The 18,488-nt window shown below is 49.0% G+C and overlaps 1 protein-coding gene across 3 annotated transcripts in view; it reads right to left on the minus strand.

The window, feature by feature from the left end:
* ADAM8 (ADAM metallopeptidase domain 8) overlaps positions 1–18,488 on the minus strand; it is a 212,902-nt gene that overhangs the window by 39,608 nt on the left and 154,806 nt on the right. For all 3 annotated transcript variants that reach the window (XM_069611055.1, XM_069611054.1, XM_069611053.1), the window contains exons 11-17: positions 16,324–16,472; positions 14,505–14,682; positions 11,565–11,654; positions 10,071–10,266; positions 9,880–9,982; positions 805–994; positions 624–701 (exon numbers count right to left, since the gene is read on the minus strand). In XM_069611055.1, the coding sequence (XP_069467156.1) occupies positions 624–701; positions 805–994; positions 9,880–9,982; positions 10,071–10,266; positions 11,565–11,654; positions 14,505–14,682; positions 16,324–16,472 (984 nt within the window). The remainder of the gene's footprint in view (positions 1–623; positions 702–804; positions 995–9,879; positions 9,983–10,070; positions 10,267–11,564; positions 11,655–14,504; positions 14,683–16,323; positions 16,473–18,488) is intronic.

Below are 18,488 nucleotides of genomic sequence, written 5' to 3' on the forward strand. Positions count from 1 at the left end.
CTCCCCATTGCTGTCCAAAGGGTCTCGCGCAGCCCCCTGGTCTCTCACCTTCCCTCCTCATTCTGGTTACAGGCTCTGCACCAACTGCTATCCGGACCAGCAAGACCACCCCCTGATGAGAATGAACACTGCCGACCCCCAACTCAACAGCAAACCAGTACTGTGGTTACAATGTGATAAAAACATACATTATGGAACATTTAAATAAACAAATAAGTTCTGCTCATTCCTCCGGTTGTATACTAATTGACCTTTTCACAATTGACCTCGGGAGAATGTACCTAATTTATAAGGTCAATTAGGACATATATGCAGGGGGAAACCCCCCGCAACCCCTCACCCAATCCAAAAACCCCTGCAACCCCCTACCCAATCCCCTTATATTATTTACAATCCAAAACCAACTCAATACATATAAAAAATAACTTAAATAATATAAAGGTCAATTGTGCAGAAAGTCAATTAGGACCACTATAATTAGGTCAATTGTGCAAAGGGTCAATTGTAAAAGGTCAATTTGTGTAATACCCTTCCACCAAAGAAATGCATTCAGAGATTTAAAAAAGGCTTGTTTGCAGGATGGGTATGTTGGACAATGCTTGTCCATCCAAGCGCGTACTCACCCCACGACTGTTGCACTTTGCGGAGCAGTTCCTGGCACCATAAACGGCAAGCCCCTGGCACTGTCCCTCGAAGCACACCTGGAGATAGAGGGAGCAGGATTAACAACATTGTCTCTAGGTGGTCAGGGGGCTGGGGTGCTGTTTGGGACGTCAGAGTCCCTCGGAAGACAGGGCCCCTTACCATGTCCTTGTTACACTTGGTCCCTGTTGGCACCAGCCCTGGGTCGGACCCGGCAGAGCCTTCGCTTTCGCCATCGGGCAGCTCGGCCACATTACACTCTATCCCGTTTCCCAGCTTGATCCAGTACTTCCAGCGGGTAATGGGCAGGTCATCCCCACTGATGCAGTGAAGCTGCCCACACATGACGTCTCTGCACAGGAGAAAGCATGACCCTTTTAGCATATCAGCAGAGCTTTGTAGTTCAAGCACTGGCCGTTGAGATGGTTTTTGCTGGCATTCCTGGATCCTCTACTGACACTCAATGTGCTCTTTCAGGGCCTGAATCTAGCAAAGCAGGCAGGGTCAATACTTACATCCCTGCTTTGCCTACCCGTGCCCCAACTCACAGCCAGCAATGCAACAAAAGAAATTATGTTAAATTCGCACTCGGGAAGGACCATTGGCATATCAGATGGTTGGAACAGTGGGTGACAATATACATCTCTGCCCTATGTACCATCCACACAAGGCCCTGGTGGTGCCATTTTTTTCTTTTTTTTATGTGGGGAAGCAACAGGGAGCCACTCCTTGTTGCTTCCCCACCCCCTAAAACCAACAACCCCCTTTCTCACCCCTCCTTCCTCACCCCTCTTTCCTCCCTTGCACCTTGCCTGCTGGGCTGGGCTCCAGTCCCTGTGCTCCTTCCGATCCCAACCCCCACCATAGAAATGGAAAAGGGAATTATGGTGTTGGCCATCTTTTTTCATTTTTTTCCTTCCCTTGCGAGATTGCCTGCACATCTCCAGAGGGTGAAAAAAAAATATTTGCACCCCAGATGAAGCCAAGGGTGCGAATGGCTTTCACGCCCCAGGAGGGGTGAGGGGTGGACACGGCCTGTAATGGCCCACAGCCCGAGCCGAGGCCCTTCGCTTTGCTCGTGCCTCCCATAGCTCGGGGTGGTGAGCCGTTACCGGCCATAGAAGACTACCCTACCCTGCCCCTATAAATATTCTGGACTCTTCTTGTTACCGAGTTCAGCCGTGATCCTGTGTTTGTAACAATGCGAGCCAAATGCATCTGTGTCTTGAGGTGCCTTTCGTCATTGCTTCAGGCTAATCCCCCATGTTAACTCATGTTCAGTCGCCTGTGAGGCCCAATTAAGCCTCAGCTGGTCCTCCCTCCTACAGAATTCTTTTTATATTGTCCTGTGGCTTGACGGGACACTGGCACTATCTTACAGGGGCCGCATGACTTTTCTGTGATCCAGCTTGTTTTGAGAGTTGCATGTGTCTTTTTAATGGCGTAGTTCAGAGGCTTGGAAATTTCTCTAGGCCCGAGAATGTCAGACTCTCAAGCCAAACAGTAGGAGTGGGCTCGTGGCTGTGATTATAAATAGAACAGATATTGTTTTTGGTGTGGGAGTTAGTAAGGAGAGTTCACAGCATTTCTTGGCGTTGACCTTATGTTAAAAGGTCAAACAACAAGACTGCATTGAGCTTGCATCTCCCTTCTCTTTGAAGCCCTGTGAACTGAATATATGAAAGATGTGAAATCCCACTAAAATACCATAGGCAACACATAGTAGAAGTTGCTGTAGTGAAAAGTGCTGCATGTGAATCTCACCAGCTGCTGGCTGAAAGGACGGGCGCCCCTCTAAATGACCCCCTCGTTATGCTACTCAAGTGAGATTAAATGCCCGAGGCAGTTCCCTGGCAAGTATTTACATGGGAAATTGCCAGCTATAGCAGGGGAGAATGGCGCACCTCCCACTGGAAACTCAAGTGAGCCCAATGAAAGATGGCCGCTAAAGTGTGGTGGGATTCCCCCAATGGGGAATTCACCCATATGCAAGAGATGCGTTCTTTGTCAGAAGCTGCGGGCTGAATGGATGCCTGCCTTGCTGAGGGGTCCCCTTTTGTACTGCATACTGTTCACTTCTGGAGCAGATTTAAACTGCGCATGTCTACTTCACGAGTAGTGGGAAACAGTCCTACTTCCGCTCCTGGGAAGTCAGTCCCCTGACGCGAGAGGCAGGGTTTTTTTCCTCTACTCGTGCTCATTAACACCTGAGGAGACTCGCCTGTCCTGGAGCTCCCTAGAGTACACACCAGTTCGTCCTATTAATCATTGTATTTTGCCTTGCTTATGAGAATTCCACATACACCTGGTAGCATCCGTTTACCTGATTTGAAAAAGAAGTGTTGGAGAAAGGTGCACCTGCCAACATTGCCTCCTTGCGATGGCCCAACCTGTGGAGCAAGAGGAAAGACCTTGGCTACAAAGCCAGCCGTGTGGGCTTCACTCCAAAAAACACGTGTTGGCTGATAATGTTCTGATTACTTACTGGTAATCTTCATTACTCCTAGTCCTACTCTTCCTCGTCACAGTACTTACCTCATGAGGCACCCGCCTCCGACACAGGCCCTTCTTCTATTTCTTCTTATTTCTATAACTCCTCCCCCACACCCACGTCACTTAGTTTCATATTACCAAGCCGTAGCATGGGACCTTCCCCGCAGGGAGGGTGAGGAGGGTCGTCAGTACTGTGACGAGGAAGAGTATGACTAGGAGTAATGAAGATTACCGGTAAGTAATCAGAACATTACCTCCACGTCCACTCTTCCTTGTCCCAGTACTTACCGCATGAGGTATACCAAAGCAAAAATGGGGAAAAAGGTCCCAATGAGACACAGAGTCAAAACAGTGCAGAAACACACACCTTTAATAACTCCAATTTTACATCCCCACAGACAAAACTCCAACCCCGAAGGAACCAACCCTGAGTGGGAGACATTCAACCTATATTGGTTGATGAAGGTGCTCTGATCAGCCCAAGTGGCAGCTCTACATATCTCCTGTAGAGAAACCCCCCTAGCATCGGCCCAGGAGGCTGCCAAACCTCTGGTGGACCGCCCCTGAACGTGCGCAGGCACAGGCAGGCCCGAAGCCACATAGGCCATGGAGACCACAAGACGGATCCATCGGCTAATGGACACTACAGATGCCTTACGCCCAGCCCCAGCCGGGCAAAAAGTAATCAGAAGACTGTCATAGCGGCGGAAAGGGGCAGTTCTAGCCAAGTACTCCAACACCGCCTGCCGCACATCAATGTTATGCCAAGCCACTTCCTCTGGCGTTTGCGGATTTTGAAAAAAAGGCAGGGAGAACCAGATCCTGAGAGGTGTGAAAACGAGAAACAACTTTAGGGAGAAACTTCGGATCACACCTCAGCACCACCGAGTCCGGCAGAACCCTCAGGAAAGGGGGGTGACATAACAGAGCCCCAATCTCCCCAAGCCTACGGGCAGAAGTTATGGCAATCAGAAAAGCAGTCTTCAGCGTCAGATGTTTCATATCAATTTCGGAAATGGGCTCAAAGGGAGGCCCTTGAAGAAACTTTAAGACAAGAGGGAGATCCCAAGGAGGAAGCCCCTTATAAGTACAAGGACGGGAAGAATAAAAACCCCTGAGCAACTTCCCCACCAACACCTCCCCATCCAAGTGCCCATCAGAGTCCCTCAAAAGGAATTTTATGGAGGCCCACTGAGAGCGAAGCGTGGAAACCGCCAGGCCCTTGTCAAACCCATCCCGGAGGAATTGAAGGATAGCGGGGAGGCCAGAACGCAGGGGGGGAATCCCAGACCGCCCACACCAGTCCCGGAAATGGCTCCAATGTCTGCCGTAAGCCTTCAGAGTGGAGGGTCTAAGAGCATTCATTATGGAATCCACCACAGGACCAGAAAACCCCTGAGATATCAGCCTAGCCCGTGCAATATCCACACTGCCCATTGTATCTGGCGGACCCCCAACCGTCGCTCCCCAAGAAGGGGACAAGGCCACTTCGGAACCAGCCAAGGCTCCTGGCACCGAAGCTCCAACAAAGAGGGGAACCAACTCTGGCGGGGCCAGTACGGAGCGCACAACAATACAGTCACCCTGGATATTCTGATGCGCTGAACCACCCGAGGCAGAAGAGGAATAGGTGGAAAAGCATAAAGGAGACCCTGAGGCCACTGCACAGAGAGGGCGTCCACCCCCCACGCACTCTCTGTCTGAAAACGAGAGCAGAAGAGGGGAACTTTTGCTGAGGCTGGAGACGCAAACAGGTCTAGAATAGGGGTCCCGAACCTGACACAGATCTCTGCAAAAACCTGGGTCGAGAGGACCAGTTCCACCGAGGAGGGAAACCGGCGGCTGAGTAGATCCGCCCGAACATTGTCCACCCCCCTGATATGTGAAGCCACCAGGGACACCAGATGTGATTCCCCCCAAGCACCTATCTGAGCTGCCAGGTCATTCAAGGAGCGGCCGGAACCACCTTGGCGGTTGACGTAAGCCAAAGCTGTCGTATTGTCCGTCCGGACCAAAACTGCCTGGCCCATCAGCAACCTCCTGAAGTACACCAGAGCCCGGAGAATGGCACACAACTCTCACCAATTGGATGTCCGATGGCTCTCTTCCGGATCCCACAACCACTGAGCAGAGAGGACTCCCAACGTAGCTCCCCAGCCCCTTCCACTGGCGTCGGTAGTAAGTGTGGTCACAGGAGGAATGATCAGGGACACCCCAGCCCGTAGTTTCGGAACCCTCAACCACCACTGCAGGGAGACCCGCAGCGCCAGAGACACCGGAATCAAAGCCTCGAAAGCTTGAGATGAAGGGAGCCAGTGGGAGAGAAGGTAGGACACCAGGGGGCGTAGATGAAGACGGGCCCAGGGAACTAGAAACACGCAAGAAGCCATGTGCCGCTGCAATTTCAGCAATAGGCGGGCCGGGACATACTGCCTCCCGAGAACCCTGCCCAGAACAGTCAGCAAGCGACGGACCCTCTCCAGGGACAGGAACACCTTCCCCATCCTGGTGCAAACCTGTGCACCAATGAAAACTAGATCCTAAGAAGCCTCCAGTTGGGACTTCTGCCAGTTCACCAGGAAACCCCAGTTCTGCAATGCCTGAAAGACCAAACGGAGATGAGAAATGACAGTCTGCCGGCAGGACGCTTTGATCAACCAATCGTCCAGGTAGGGAAATATCTGAATGCCCCGCAGATGTAAGTGCGCCACCAGGGGAGCCACCAGCTTGGTGAAAACTCTGGGGGCAGATCGCAGTCCGAACGGGAGCACCCTGAACTGAAAATGTCGGGATCCCACTGCAAAGCGGAAGAACTGCATGTGCCAGGGACGGAGAGCCACATGGTAATAAGCGTCCTGGAGATCCAGAGATGTCATCCAATCCCCCTTTAATAACATCGGAAGAATGTTCTGTAAAGTCTCCATCTTGAAGTGTTCCTTTTGGACGAAGCAGTTCAGGGCTTTGAGGTCCAGAATTAGACGGTACTTCCCCGAAGGTTTGGGGACCAGGAACACCCGTGAGTAGAACCCCTGACCCTGCACAGGGAGAGGAACGGGCATGATGGCTGCCTTCAACACTAATTCAGAGAGTGCGGCGTCCATGGCCAACCTCTTGAGCCGAGACCTGGGAACCACAGTCCGAACCATGCAATGCTGGACAGGAGGAGACAGGAAATGCACTCGATACCCCCATCGTACTGTGTCCAGAACCCATGAGTCGGAACACCACCTTTCCCATACTGGAAAAAACTGCCGGAGCCGCCCGCCCACCAGCAATTCCAAACCATCAGGATTTAGGTGCCGGCCCAGGACGTGAAGAGTGTGGAGGACCCCGACCCCCCCTAGCTCTCTGAAAAGAATGTGATGAGGAGCCAGGAAAAGACCTGCTGGTCACCGGACCAGCCCCAGAGGAAGATTTCTTGGCCGTTGAAGGAGGCTTGCGTCGAAGTTTGTCAGCATGTTTGTCCGCCCTAAAAACTTTGTGCACCTTATCCTCAAGGCAATCACCAAAAAGCCTGGACCCAGTGAAAGGAAGTTTCAGGGCAGCCGCCTTCTGAGACCCATCAGTCTTCCAGTCCCTTAGGTGCAAATGCCTCCGGGCAGATATACCAGCCCCCATGGTCATGGCTAAACCACGCACCCCATCAAAAGCCAGATCGGCCAAAAACTCAACCTGTCTCTGCATGTCTGTAAGCAAAGGGGCACAATCAGAGCCTTCATTGACAGCCTTTTTCAACTCCCTGAAACCATTCAACACTGTTTCAGCCGTGTAGGAACCATAGACATTTGCTCGAAGGGCCAGATGCGCCCCTGCATGAACCTTCTTAAGGCCGGAATTAACTCGGCGGTCCACTGGATCCCGGACGGCCGCCTCCTCGGCCGACATAGAGGAGCGACCCACCAGGCTGGCGAGGATATCGTCGACCTCAACTGGATCAGACAGCAAAGTCTCGCCCTTCAAAGGGTAAAGTTTGGACATGAAGCGGGGCATTGCAATCTTCTCCGGGTCATGCCATTCACGGAGGATTTTTTCCCGGATATCGGAAACCAATGGAAACCCCTTCCTAGGTGTATGCCTATACTGGCGAATAGAAGGGTCGGCCCCCTCCACCGGCACCAGGGGCTCTGAAAATCCCATGCAATCCCCAACTTGAGCCAGCACCTCCTCCACTCCCTCCCTGTCCAGATACTTCCCTTCAGCATCAGCTGAAGAGGAACAAGAAGAGGCCGATGACTCAGCGCCAGAAGAAGAGGAGGATGAGGAAGACAGACACCTGCGCTTGTGTCCATGAGCACGTGTGCGACTCCCTCTACGATGCTTAAGCAGCTTCTTCAACTCCTTTCTGGTCAGGGAAAAACACTTAGCCTTCTTCTTTCTCTTTCTGTATAAATCAGGAGAAGAGGAAGACGAAGAAGAAGAAGACAGGACCAGATGCCTGCGCTTTGCAGAATGTTTTCCCATGTTGAGTAAGCTCAAAAACAGTGACCAAGGAAGCCTGCTTCACCAAAGACCCCTGTACACCGAACCAAGGCTCCACATACAAACAATTGCTAACGTGCCTCTACCACATTCAAATAGAGGCCAGAAAGAACAACAACCAATAGGAACAACATCAATTAATTCCCATGACAACATGCCTGCAGCACCAGAGGAGGAGCCCACCCTCCTCCGAAGCACGTGGCTCAAACAAGAAAAAGGAGCCGCCAATCCGTGCACAGCCGCCCATGCAGCATGGCCATGCAACAGGAAAAACATGCCCCCCTTCTCCTTACCTTAACCCGGGTCCGTTCTCCCAGAACCCGGGCCACGATGCCCTGCGCTGGCCAAAGCCCAGCAGAAACCAGGCAAGGCAGCCTGACTCAACCGGGTCCCAAGCCCCGCAGGGAACCCAGGAGTCTTGCCACACCTGAAGGAGCCAAAGGCCGCGCCACGCAGCCCCACCAGGGGGCCAGCATTCGGAGCTCCTCAGCGCCCCGCGCCGGGAAGAAAAAACAAGCCCAACCTGCCAGAGGCAGGAAAAATTAAAACTAAGTGACGTGGGTGTGGGGGAGGAGTTATAGAAATAAGAAGAAATAGAAGAAGGTCCTGTGTCGGAGGCGGGTGCCTCATGAGGTAAGTACTGGGACGAGGAAGAGTGGACGTGGAGGTAATGTTCTTTGAAATGGAGGAAAAGGAGTTCGAGTAAAAAGACTTCAATTCCATTTATTCGTAGGTATTTTTCTTCTTAGTTAATAGTATTCTCATCAATTTAGAGGCAGATGCAACTTAGGGCCTATGCATTTCACACTGAAAAGTCATTCGTCAGGGCCAGTACAACATTTAAATTAGGTCTGATAATTGCCATTCATTATCCAACACCAGGTAAGTATGTTTAGCATGTTCCACAGTAAGCAAATAGTGAATCAATAGAAGATCATATGAATTCAACATATAATACATATAAGAGTAATGCATCACAATCAATTATATAAAGCACAAACATGGGCCCATTGCTTTAATCAAGCCTTACCATCAAGCTTTGAGCTTGAAGGGCCTGCTAGAGTTTTTTTAAAGCAGTCTTCTGAGATTTACTGACTTAATGGAAACTGAAAACACATGCTGTAAAAGAAATGCCTTAATAAGATTTGCCCTCAGCAACTCGTTTTATTAACACTATGCGTGCGTTTCACTGAAGTCCTGGTAAAAACAAGCACTGGCAAAGCCAACAGTTTTATCTTGTTTATAAGTATTAGGCATTTGCCAGGCAATTATAGTGTATGCCCAGGTACCCCACGATTTTGCAACTGCTACCATCAATAGTCAGTTATTACCACTGTGGCAGTGCCTGTGAAAGGCCTTTCCCACGCCTACACAAAAGCCAAAACGGTTGGCTTTGCCAATGCTTGCATTACTCAGCTTGCACCTATGTAATGTACTGCAATCTGAGCCCACTACCGAAACATGAGCCCGGTGTTGTTGCAACCCCTTTGTTTAGGGTGAGCAGACGTCCCGGTTTTGCCTGGACAGTCCCGCAATTAGGCCCTCTTGTCCCCCCGTCCGAGGGTGTTTTTAATTTATAAACCACGTCCCCGTTTTTGGATAAAGGGAAGGTCACCACTACTAGCAGTATGAAATAATTGAATATTAATGGTTGGCAATAATTATAAACCAAGCACACATCAGAAGCAGAACAATTAATGTTTTACTTTGCATCCCTTAGACATCCCAGGATGGGCTAGAACAACCAACCTTTCACGTACCCACCATTCACATTACCAATCTGAGCCAGACAGACTGGCATGGAAGCCCAATACATAGAACAGCGGGCAATGTTAATCAGAACAAAAGCTCCATTGCTAATGGCATGCTTACTTAAAAAATCAAAACCTTACAGTTTATTTGCAGGATATCAGTTCAGCCCTGGAAATATTGCGTGCACATGCGGGAAGAAGTGAGACAGGAGGGTCTACCATGGTAGTCCTTCTTTTATGTTCATGGCCCTGCCCTTTTTTTATTATTTTGAAAATAAATCTGGTCACCCTGCCTTTGTTTGACTTTAGGTTTCGATCTGCATATGTTCACACACAGCGTGCTTAAAGAAGACTAAGGGCCTGATTCACAGAATGTTTTCCTATGGGATTGCGCCATTATAAAATGCTTTGGTGAATCAGGCCTTCAATGTAGGCATTCCAAAATCCCCTGGCTCAGTGAGCATTTTAACACATGAGGCATGAAAGCAATGGTGCTACCACCTCAGGTACATACTTGCGGTTGCAGGCCTTGTACACGCGCCCATTCTTCTGACAGTTGAACCCTCGGACGCCCTGGACGTTGTTCTGGAAGCAGAGATCGGAGGCCACCTGAGCACCTGCGGGGCGAAAGGAAACATGTCTCACTCTCTGCTGCAGCACGGCCGCATGCGGTGACGCAGCAGTGGTGGAGGGATAGAACAATACCTGGGCCCCACAAGGTCTTGCAGTGCTGCGCATGGGACGGGCAGGCCCCGTTGTAGCAGTAGCCCCCACCCGAGCGACAGGGTGAGCCGTTCTCCTTGAAGGCATCATTGGGGCAATCCGCGGATTTGCCGGTGCAATACTCCTGAAGGTCACAATCGCCCTGGCTGCGGCGACAGACATCTCCCACAGCGCGAATCTATGGGCAAAAAGAGGCACCATGAATATACAGCCTCACGCCTGACAGGCACACAGGCTTGTGGCCGAAAAGTGGAACACATGGCAGTGCCGGATCATCCATTAGGGCAAATAGGCAGTGGCCTGTGGGCCCCACTCCTTTTAGGGGCCCCACGACAACGGATCAAAACAAAGCGGTGCAGAAAATAAAAAACATAATAGGAGATCATTTTCAAGGGGGGCCCGACATTTTGCCTGCCTAGGGGCCTCCACTGGGTTTAATCTGGCACTGACACATGGTAATTAATTCTGTCAGAAGAGACTCAAATGGCGATACAGCATACGAGGTGTATCCACTGTGTGATAGCAAAGTGTGCAGAGCTGATCAGTAGCGAGGCAGTTTTTGGTGCCAGGGCGGCAGATAACAGGGGGCCAGTGGGAGGGTGGGGGATGCACTGGGCACCAGAGGGGATCCAGGCGTAGCCCCCCCAGCCCTCTCCCTTCCTCCAGTACTGGAGCTGATGCCCATGCTGCACGTGTTGTGTGTGTGGAGGAAATTGACCAAGCTACCACCTGTTGTATACAAGCTCTCTGTGAGTGGGGAGGCTGCATACCTGTAAAGTGTATGAGAGAAGCTTGTGCTCCTCTGGTGTGTGCTATATTTGTTCAGAGAGTGCAGATACATTGCACGGCTCCTGTCATTGATGTACCTGTTGTATTGCAGGAGAGCATGCACTCCCACTGTCTTTAATGCATTGAGTCTGTGTGTATGGAAGGCTTTACCTCATGCTGAGGCCAATGATGTACCTGTGAATTAGGATAGCACTGCTGCAGAATTCCATCAGTGCTGCCTGTGTGGTTCCCTGGTCAGTATGGGAGGGTTGCTTTCATTGCTCTGCTGTCTGTGTTGCACCAGTTTTGCTGTTGAGGAAAGATTGCTGTACTCTCCACTTCTAGTGTGTGAGGAAGGCTTGCACTGCTGCAACCCCTACTCTTCCTATGGAGTATGTGGGGGCAAACCTGAACTTCTAATTCATGCGCTGTGTCTGTTTTGCATGTGAGCAATCTTGCACTCTTGTGTTTTGTGTGTTAAGGAAGCTTGCACCAGTGCTGCCACTGCTGTACTTTTATGCGCTTGAGTGCAAATTGCACTGTTACAGCAGTGCTTTACATTGCTTGTGCTGTATGTGAGGGAAGCTTGCCATATTGCTGACTGTGCTCTGTATGTGCTGGAAGCTTCCACTGCTCCTGAGTGATATTCATGATAAGAGTTCCCGTTCACACACTAACCACTGGTCATTGCATTTCTCATGCACACACCTGGCATTGGTGACAGCAGTCCCCGTGTGCACACTCCGCACCGTTCTTTAACCTGCACGTGGTAGCGTTGCAGCATGGGTTGGTACATTCCTGAAAAAGATAGCACATGCTCCATTAGGCTCTTGGCACTATTCAGTCAATTTTGAAGTAAGTAAAAGTTACTTACCTGTAACAGTAGTTTTACAGGTTGCCGTCTGCTAATGCTAGCATAATCACGTCAAATACTGGTTGAACCCAACATAATTCCTAAATGTTCAAAAAAAGCCTGGGTCGACTATACATTGTCCCTGCGGTCTACACACAGAACAGAACCCACAATGCCTTTTGTTCAATGCCCTTTTGATATTTCTTTCCTCACCCTCTTGTTTGGCCAAGGTAAAAGGGATTCAGAGGTTGCTCGTTGTGAAGAATTTAGGGATATTTCTTTGGAAGCAACATTGTAACGTGAATTACATGAGGCTACAGAGAAAACCCCTTCTCCATACCACCACAAAGACCATTGCATATATTTGTGGCAAGAAAATAATTGATTTTACAATCACTATCCTTCTTTGGCTCACAAAGGACAACAATGTTCATTCAGCCTCTGGTGATTTAAAGGGAAAGAGTCTTTGGCCTCCAAAGGACAATTGCGTAGCACACACAGAAAGCCTTGCGAGTCAGAAAGAGTGCCTTAGTGATGGCTTTCTGAGGTGAAGGGGAAGATACCAGCGACTCGTCCAGGGAACGCTGAATACGATATACATAGTTATTACGTAGACATGTGAAGATATCCTGACAGACATATGGTGACTTCCTGTGTGGAGGTTATGAGGCCGATTTAAAACGTGCTAGCGTCACAGGCACTTTGACATTGAAGACAGTCAAGAACTATATGTTACGGCAGAAAGAACCTGCATCCTTGCGGCCTGAACCAACCGCCTCAAGACGAAGTCAGATGGTAAGGCAACAGCACTTTATAATAGAATTGGGGGAGAGGAGCGCCCTAAAATACCAGGAATGGCAATCTACCCTTGCATGATTTGAAAGTGAAAGGGCAATGCAGCACCGCGGGATATCCAATGACCAGGATTGTCCTGTGCCATGGGGTTTCCGGCCCAGTACTATCCATCGCCATATTCATAGGAATCCCTTGCCCAGGGGACACATCATGTGCAGGAAGGTAGCCTGAAGCCCAGGGATCGGTTGTACTGGGGTTATGTTGTTACTGGTTAATCTCACACTGAATACCCAAGTTATCCTTGTGTTCCACAGTATACCCTCCCCAAGGGCCTCTCATTGCTAGTAACTCACTCTTTATCACGCATTACACTAGTAGATATGCATTTGGCCTAGTATGCTAGTTATTGTTGTTGGATCATTCAGAATCTTCAAGGCCTAAGAATTACGACTGTATTCCCTTGTTTCCTTTCCCGCCTTGAAGCACTTTGAAGCACTTCACTTGTGTATAAGCGCTTTACAGATAAACAATTACAATTACAACTGATCCAGTGTTTAGGAGCAACCCGTGTGTAGGGTATCTACTACTGCATATGTTGGATATGCTATTTTATTTCTGCATCTGCAGGGACTAAGGATGGGGGTGACGAAGGATACCCACAAAAGCCAGTCTTAGAACCAGAGAACACTTTGTAATATCCGCAGGAAATGAGAAGCAGAAGGATGTGACAGCGATGCGCCTGGTCATGCGTCCTTTACAAACACTGCACCTGTATCTCATCTGGAACTAGAAGGCTGGCTCACACCCAACTTATGAAATGCCCGCTCTAGAGTTTACGGGACATAGAGAAAAAAAGAGTTGGAGGCTCTTAGATAGTGCTTCCTCTTGGGCAAACTGCAGCTGTAGAAGGGCGGGGTCAGATACGATCAGAGAAACCCAAGTGCACTCACAGCTCTTCGCCACAGCAGGAGAACGAAGAAGATAGGCAGAGGGATGTAGATTGGGTTGGGGCGGGTGCTGCAGGTGGGTGTAGGTTGCCTCTGCAACGTGGGCTGCGGAGGAGCTAGATTCATGTGTTCAGGGCTAGGAGGGACTGCAGGTTTGGGGGGGCAGGATTCACATGCATGGGCGAGGAAGGCATTAGTGAAGGGCTATCGGCTGGGCTCTGGGGGAATCTATAGTTTGTGGCGGGAAATGTCTGTGTGTGGACACTGTATGTCAGTGGAGTGCCTCACTCTGATATTCCATCTGATTGCTCTTTGGGTGTCTACCGGAACCAATCAACAAGACCACACATGTCCAGTTGTGACTTTCTGCCTTGACATCTGTTCCACATAACAACAGTCAGGGAATCTGGTTGTGTGAGACAAAATATCCTAAAGTGTTAGGTACAACAATGGTTATAGCACACATGAACACCTTCAAGGAGCATACTCGAATGCTTTTAGAAACTGATTTAAATATACTCGTCAAATGTGTTTGCTGCAAACTTCCCTAGGCAGAAGAACACCCTATCCCTTAGTATAAGGTGTTGCTATCCCTAGTCCCACCCCCTTGCCCCATTGCAGTGCACTGGAAATAGTCACCGCCAGTCTCACTATGCCTGCCCAGTGGTACCACTGCACAGCTGCACGTTAGCTTGTTGCGCCATGGCAGACTGCAGGACTGGGGGCTTGTTCATAAGATTCACGCATGAGCACCATAACTCATTCCTTAAGAGTCTTAAACTCTTAACTCCTTCTCTGCAGGAGATTCCGGCCACAGGTATGAGAGATTTTCCCATTGACCAACTCACTTTGAGTGGGCCGGCCCTTGGAGAAATCTCCCGAAATCCCTAGTGGCCGTAAAGTCTTTAGGGTCTTCTTTATGCTCCAGCAATGACCTCCACAACCGAGACCTTGCACAAACAGATAATTGTACTCACCTCATCACACCACCTAGATCAATCACATATGCCCGTGATACAAGATGCTCACCCATTAGGTACAGAAGCAACTCACCTCAAGGCTTCCGCAGTCGCACTCCTCGCCTCTCTCCAGGAACTGGTTCCCGCAGACCGGGCCTCCGTACAGGTCTTCCGCGTCAGGCTCGTTCCACAGGCAGCTGGTTTGAGCGCTGCTCAGGAAGTTCAGAAGGTCTTTCTTACTGCAGCTGCTGAAGAACTTCGGGTACTTTTGTCTGGGAAGGGTTGTGAACATGAAAACGACATATTAGGAACATAAATCAACATTTCTCTGCTCCCACCTCCAGGTACTGATTTCATAAGGCCACGACCCTGCTAGGCCTTGGAATTACTCTATGCTTTGGCGCCAGGAGGTAGAATGGAGGACTAGTGAGAGCTTTGCATGGGTTCACTCATAGCATTAAAACTGAGCTCATGGCATCGACTATGTGGATTTCCATCACAAGACAGTAGCCCAGAACACTCTGGGTGTCTTTTTGTAGCATTTTATATACATTTCACATTCTTTGTCTGACTGAAATAATGGTAAATATTGCCATTTTCATGCTCTTGTCAAATATGGTTATTTATAAAGCGCTTAACACCCACAGGTATCTAAGCGCGGACAGGGGATCGAACCTGTGGTGCTCCGTGTCGTCTTGCTTCCAGGGCGGGCACGTTGCCGCTGAGCTGTCCTCCATTCGTCTGGAAAATATCCCAACACCAGCTTCAGCTGAAGGAAGCCCGTGCTAACCCTTCTTATCCTTCCTAAGAATGCTTCACTCAATCCCAGGATGTACTCACACTATGGGGCACGAACTGCGAGCGCGCACTAAGATTAATGAAACACAAGGCCAATGTCAGCCCTCGGGCACTCCCCGAGCACGGAACCATCTGGAAGTGCTCACGTCCGCCCTGCCTGGGGAAGGAGGGCACTGACAGCCCACCCTTATCATTAAACGAGGTCAGCACACACCAGGCGAGGAATCCTGAGCAGAAATTCATTCACTGATAAATGAGGTCCAGCTGAGAACACACTTCCGGCGGAATCAGCACACTCATTATCACTCATTCACTCTCAAACAAATGATTTCAGCCCTGCGGTCATTCTCTCCCAGAGTTCCCCCAGGGACTCAATCACACCCAGAGAAAACGTTCCCTTCAGGCCCTATCTTGCATCCATTTTTAGTTTGGGCTAGAAGGGGTTGCTTGCGACACCTATGAGCAGAAACCTTTGCATTAGAGTACATATATGGGGGAAATGGCACATGAGGAGGGACATAAAGCTTGTAGGTGCTGTTTGGCTATTTACCCACCCATTGCTTGCCCATGGCCATGCTAATCCTTATGGCCATTCCCACCCAGTACCGGCCCTCTCCCCGCCCAAAACACCTCCGCATGAGAACTCTTTGAGAAGGCTTTAGGCAAGCCTTACCATCCAACTTTGCATTCGAAGTGCCGGACAGTGTTTTTTCAAAGCAGTGTTTTGAGAGTGAATTACTTAATTGGAGTTGTAAACCCGCTACTGGTGTAATAGAAATGTCTTAACCAGGTCTGTCTTCAGCCGCACTCTGAAGTCGTGTTAAAAATAAGCATTGGCAAAGCCATCAGTTTTGGCTTGTTTATAAGTATTACGTATTTGCCAGGCACTGCTATTTGATGCCCACGTGCTTGCACCATTCTGTACCTGCTACCATCAATGGCCAGTTAACACCACTATGGCTGTGCCCGGCAAGTGCCTTCCACATGCCTACACAAAAGCCCAAACTATTGGCATTGCCAATGCTTGTTTAAAATATGCCACTATGGTTCACCATGAGGTTGGCCCTGGGCCCAACAGATAGTCTGGTAGAAACACTGTTGTGGTGCCTTCTTACCCAACACTCTTTGCCATTACGCAGCCTCCATTCTCCTTGGATATTTCACAGCCGCAGCCGGCCACCTCTTCATCATGGGACATGCCCAGATTGTGCCCCATTTCGTGCGCCATGGTGGAGGCTGCCCCAAAGGGGCTCTCGCTGTGATCCTGTGGATAGGGATAAGGATACCGTCAATTCCATGCATGCATGTTTCTTCATACTCTTCCAGAAAGGGATATACTGAGTAGAAGGGATGAGCTCTTTTAAAACCATATGACTTTAAAATGTGAACTATGCTAGTTGAACTAGAACCACCCATAGCAAAGTTGAGAGCAAGTTATTTTCTGATGTAACGAAGAACAATCCAAATTATATTCTCAATTCAGTACCTATAGATATTCAACTACACAAGATCATGCCCCATAAATGCAAGCCCTAGTGCAATTGTTGCAGGGTTACATAAAAGTGTCTGAGACAATATCATACATTTCGGCCAACAAAGGAGCTTTAACAAGAACATCTGAAAAGGGCATTTTGCCCATGATTGCTATTTATTCAATTTCTCATTCTGTTGAACTCGTAAAGTGCTTAAGCAACAAGTTATTCCTTCACTTTATCTTCTATTAGGCTTCAAGCTAACTTGGAGTGAGTGAGAAATATAAATGATACATTGGATTTTTCCCAAATGTGTCATTCTGCCCTGGTGGTAGACCTGATTATTGCTATAGCAATTTCCAAGCAAAAGATGGTGATGTCGAAGCGAGATGTGGGTATGGCCAAGTGAGGAATGGGAGGGCCTAAGGGAGAAATGGGAATGACCAAGTGAGATATGGGAATGGTGACGTGAGAGATGGGAATGTCCAAGTGAGATATAGGAATGTCCAAGTGAGATATGGAAATGGCCAAGTGAGAGATGGGAATGGCCAAGTGCTAGAAAGTAATTTCCAAGTGAGAGATGGAGTGTCCAAGTGAGATATAGGAATGACCAAGTGAGATATGGGAATGTCCAAGTGAGAGATGGGAATGTCCAAGTAATTGATGGCAATGTTCAAGTGAGATAGGGGTATGGCCAAGTGAGAGATGGGAATGTCCACGTGAGATATGGCAATGCCCAAGTGAGATATCGGTATGGTCAAGGGAGAGATGGGAATGTCCAAGTGAGAGATGGGAACGTCCAAGTGAGAGATCGCATTGGCCAAGTGAGATATGGGTATGGCCAGGTGAGAGATGGGAATGTCCAAGCGAGATGTGGCTTTGGTCAAGTGAGAGAGGAGAAGTCCATGTTCGAGATGGGAATGTCCACATGAGAGATGGCAATGTCCACGTGAGATATGGGAATGGCCAAGTGAGAGATGGGAATGTCCAAGTGATAGCTAGTAATTTCCAAGGGAGAGATGGGAATGTCCAAGTGAGAGATGGGAATGGCCAAGTGAGAGACAGGAATGGTCAAGTGAAAGATTGAATGGGTGGCAGTAATATCAAGTGTCCAGTACATCTTGCTTGAGAGGGGCACCTTCATTTTGTATTACACGTCTTTAAGGAGGGCGGGAGGAGGAGGACATGCAACAGTTTCTAGTCAGAAAAGGTGTATGGTATGTCAAGGCAGGCTGTAAGATTCCTGCTACTAAAAGGACAGCCAGAATGGTAAATAAGACAATAGTGTTTTATATGAGCCCTCTCATTCAAGACACTCCCCTCCCTCGAGCACATCCTATTACCAGAAAGAAATGCCCAAGACACCAAAATTCGGATTTGAAAAACATCCAGGAAGTAAAATGCCGACAGTCACAAGTCAAGCACAGGAAGTCCTGTGTTGCACATTACTTTAATGCTGGTCCAATGCTTTCAAAGTTTTGGGTTCAGGCTTTAAAAGCATCGGACAGATTAGGCTTTAGGGCTGGAGAGAATTTGGAATTCTTTCTATAGTTGGCCACTTTGAAACAACCCTAGATGCTTGGTAAATGCACCTCTGCTCTGATATCTGTGTGTTTATCATTCCACAAAATTGTTAGTATGTAGACGAAACGTTGTAAATTGGTTTGAATTCGTTTGCTACTTCAGAAATGAAATATAAACTACAGGCCAGCGATGACATGAACAACCTTCCCCTTTAAAGCAGAGGAGCTAAACAAGGGCCAGATCCGTGTCTGGGTTCTGAAGAAGGTACAGATTGTACCTGGGCG

This window comes from Ambystoma mexicanum, chromosome 8 (assembly GCF_040938575.1).
Source record: "Ambystoma mexicanum isolate Mex_15411 chromosome 8, UKY_AmexF1_1, whole genome shotgun sequence".
NCBI lineage: Eukaryota > Metazoa > Chordata > Amphibia > Caudata > Ambystomatidae > Ambystoma > Ambystoma mexicanum.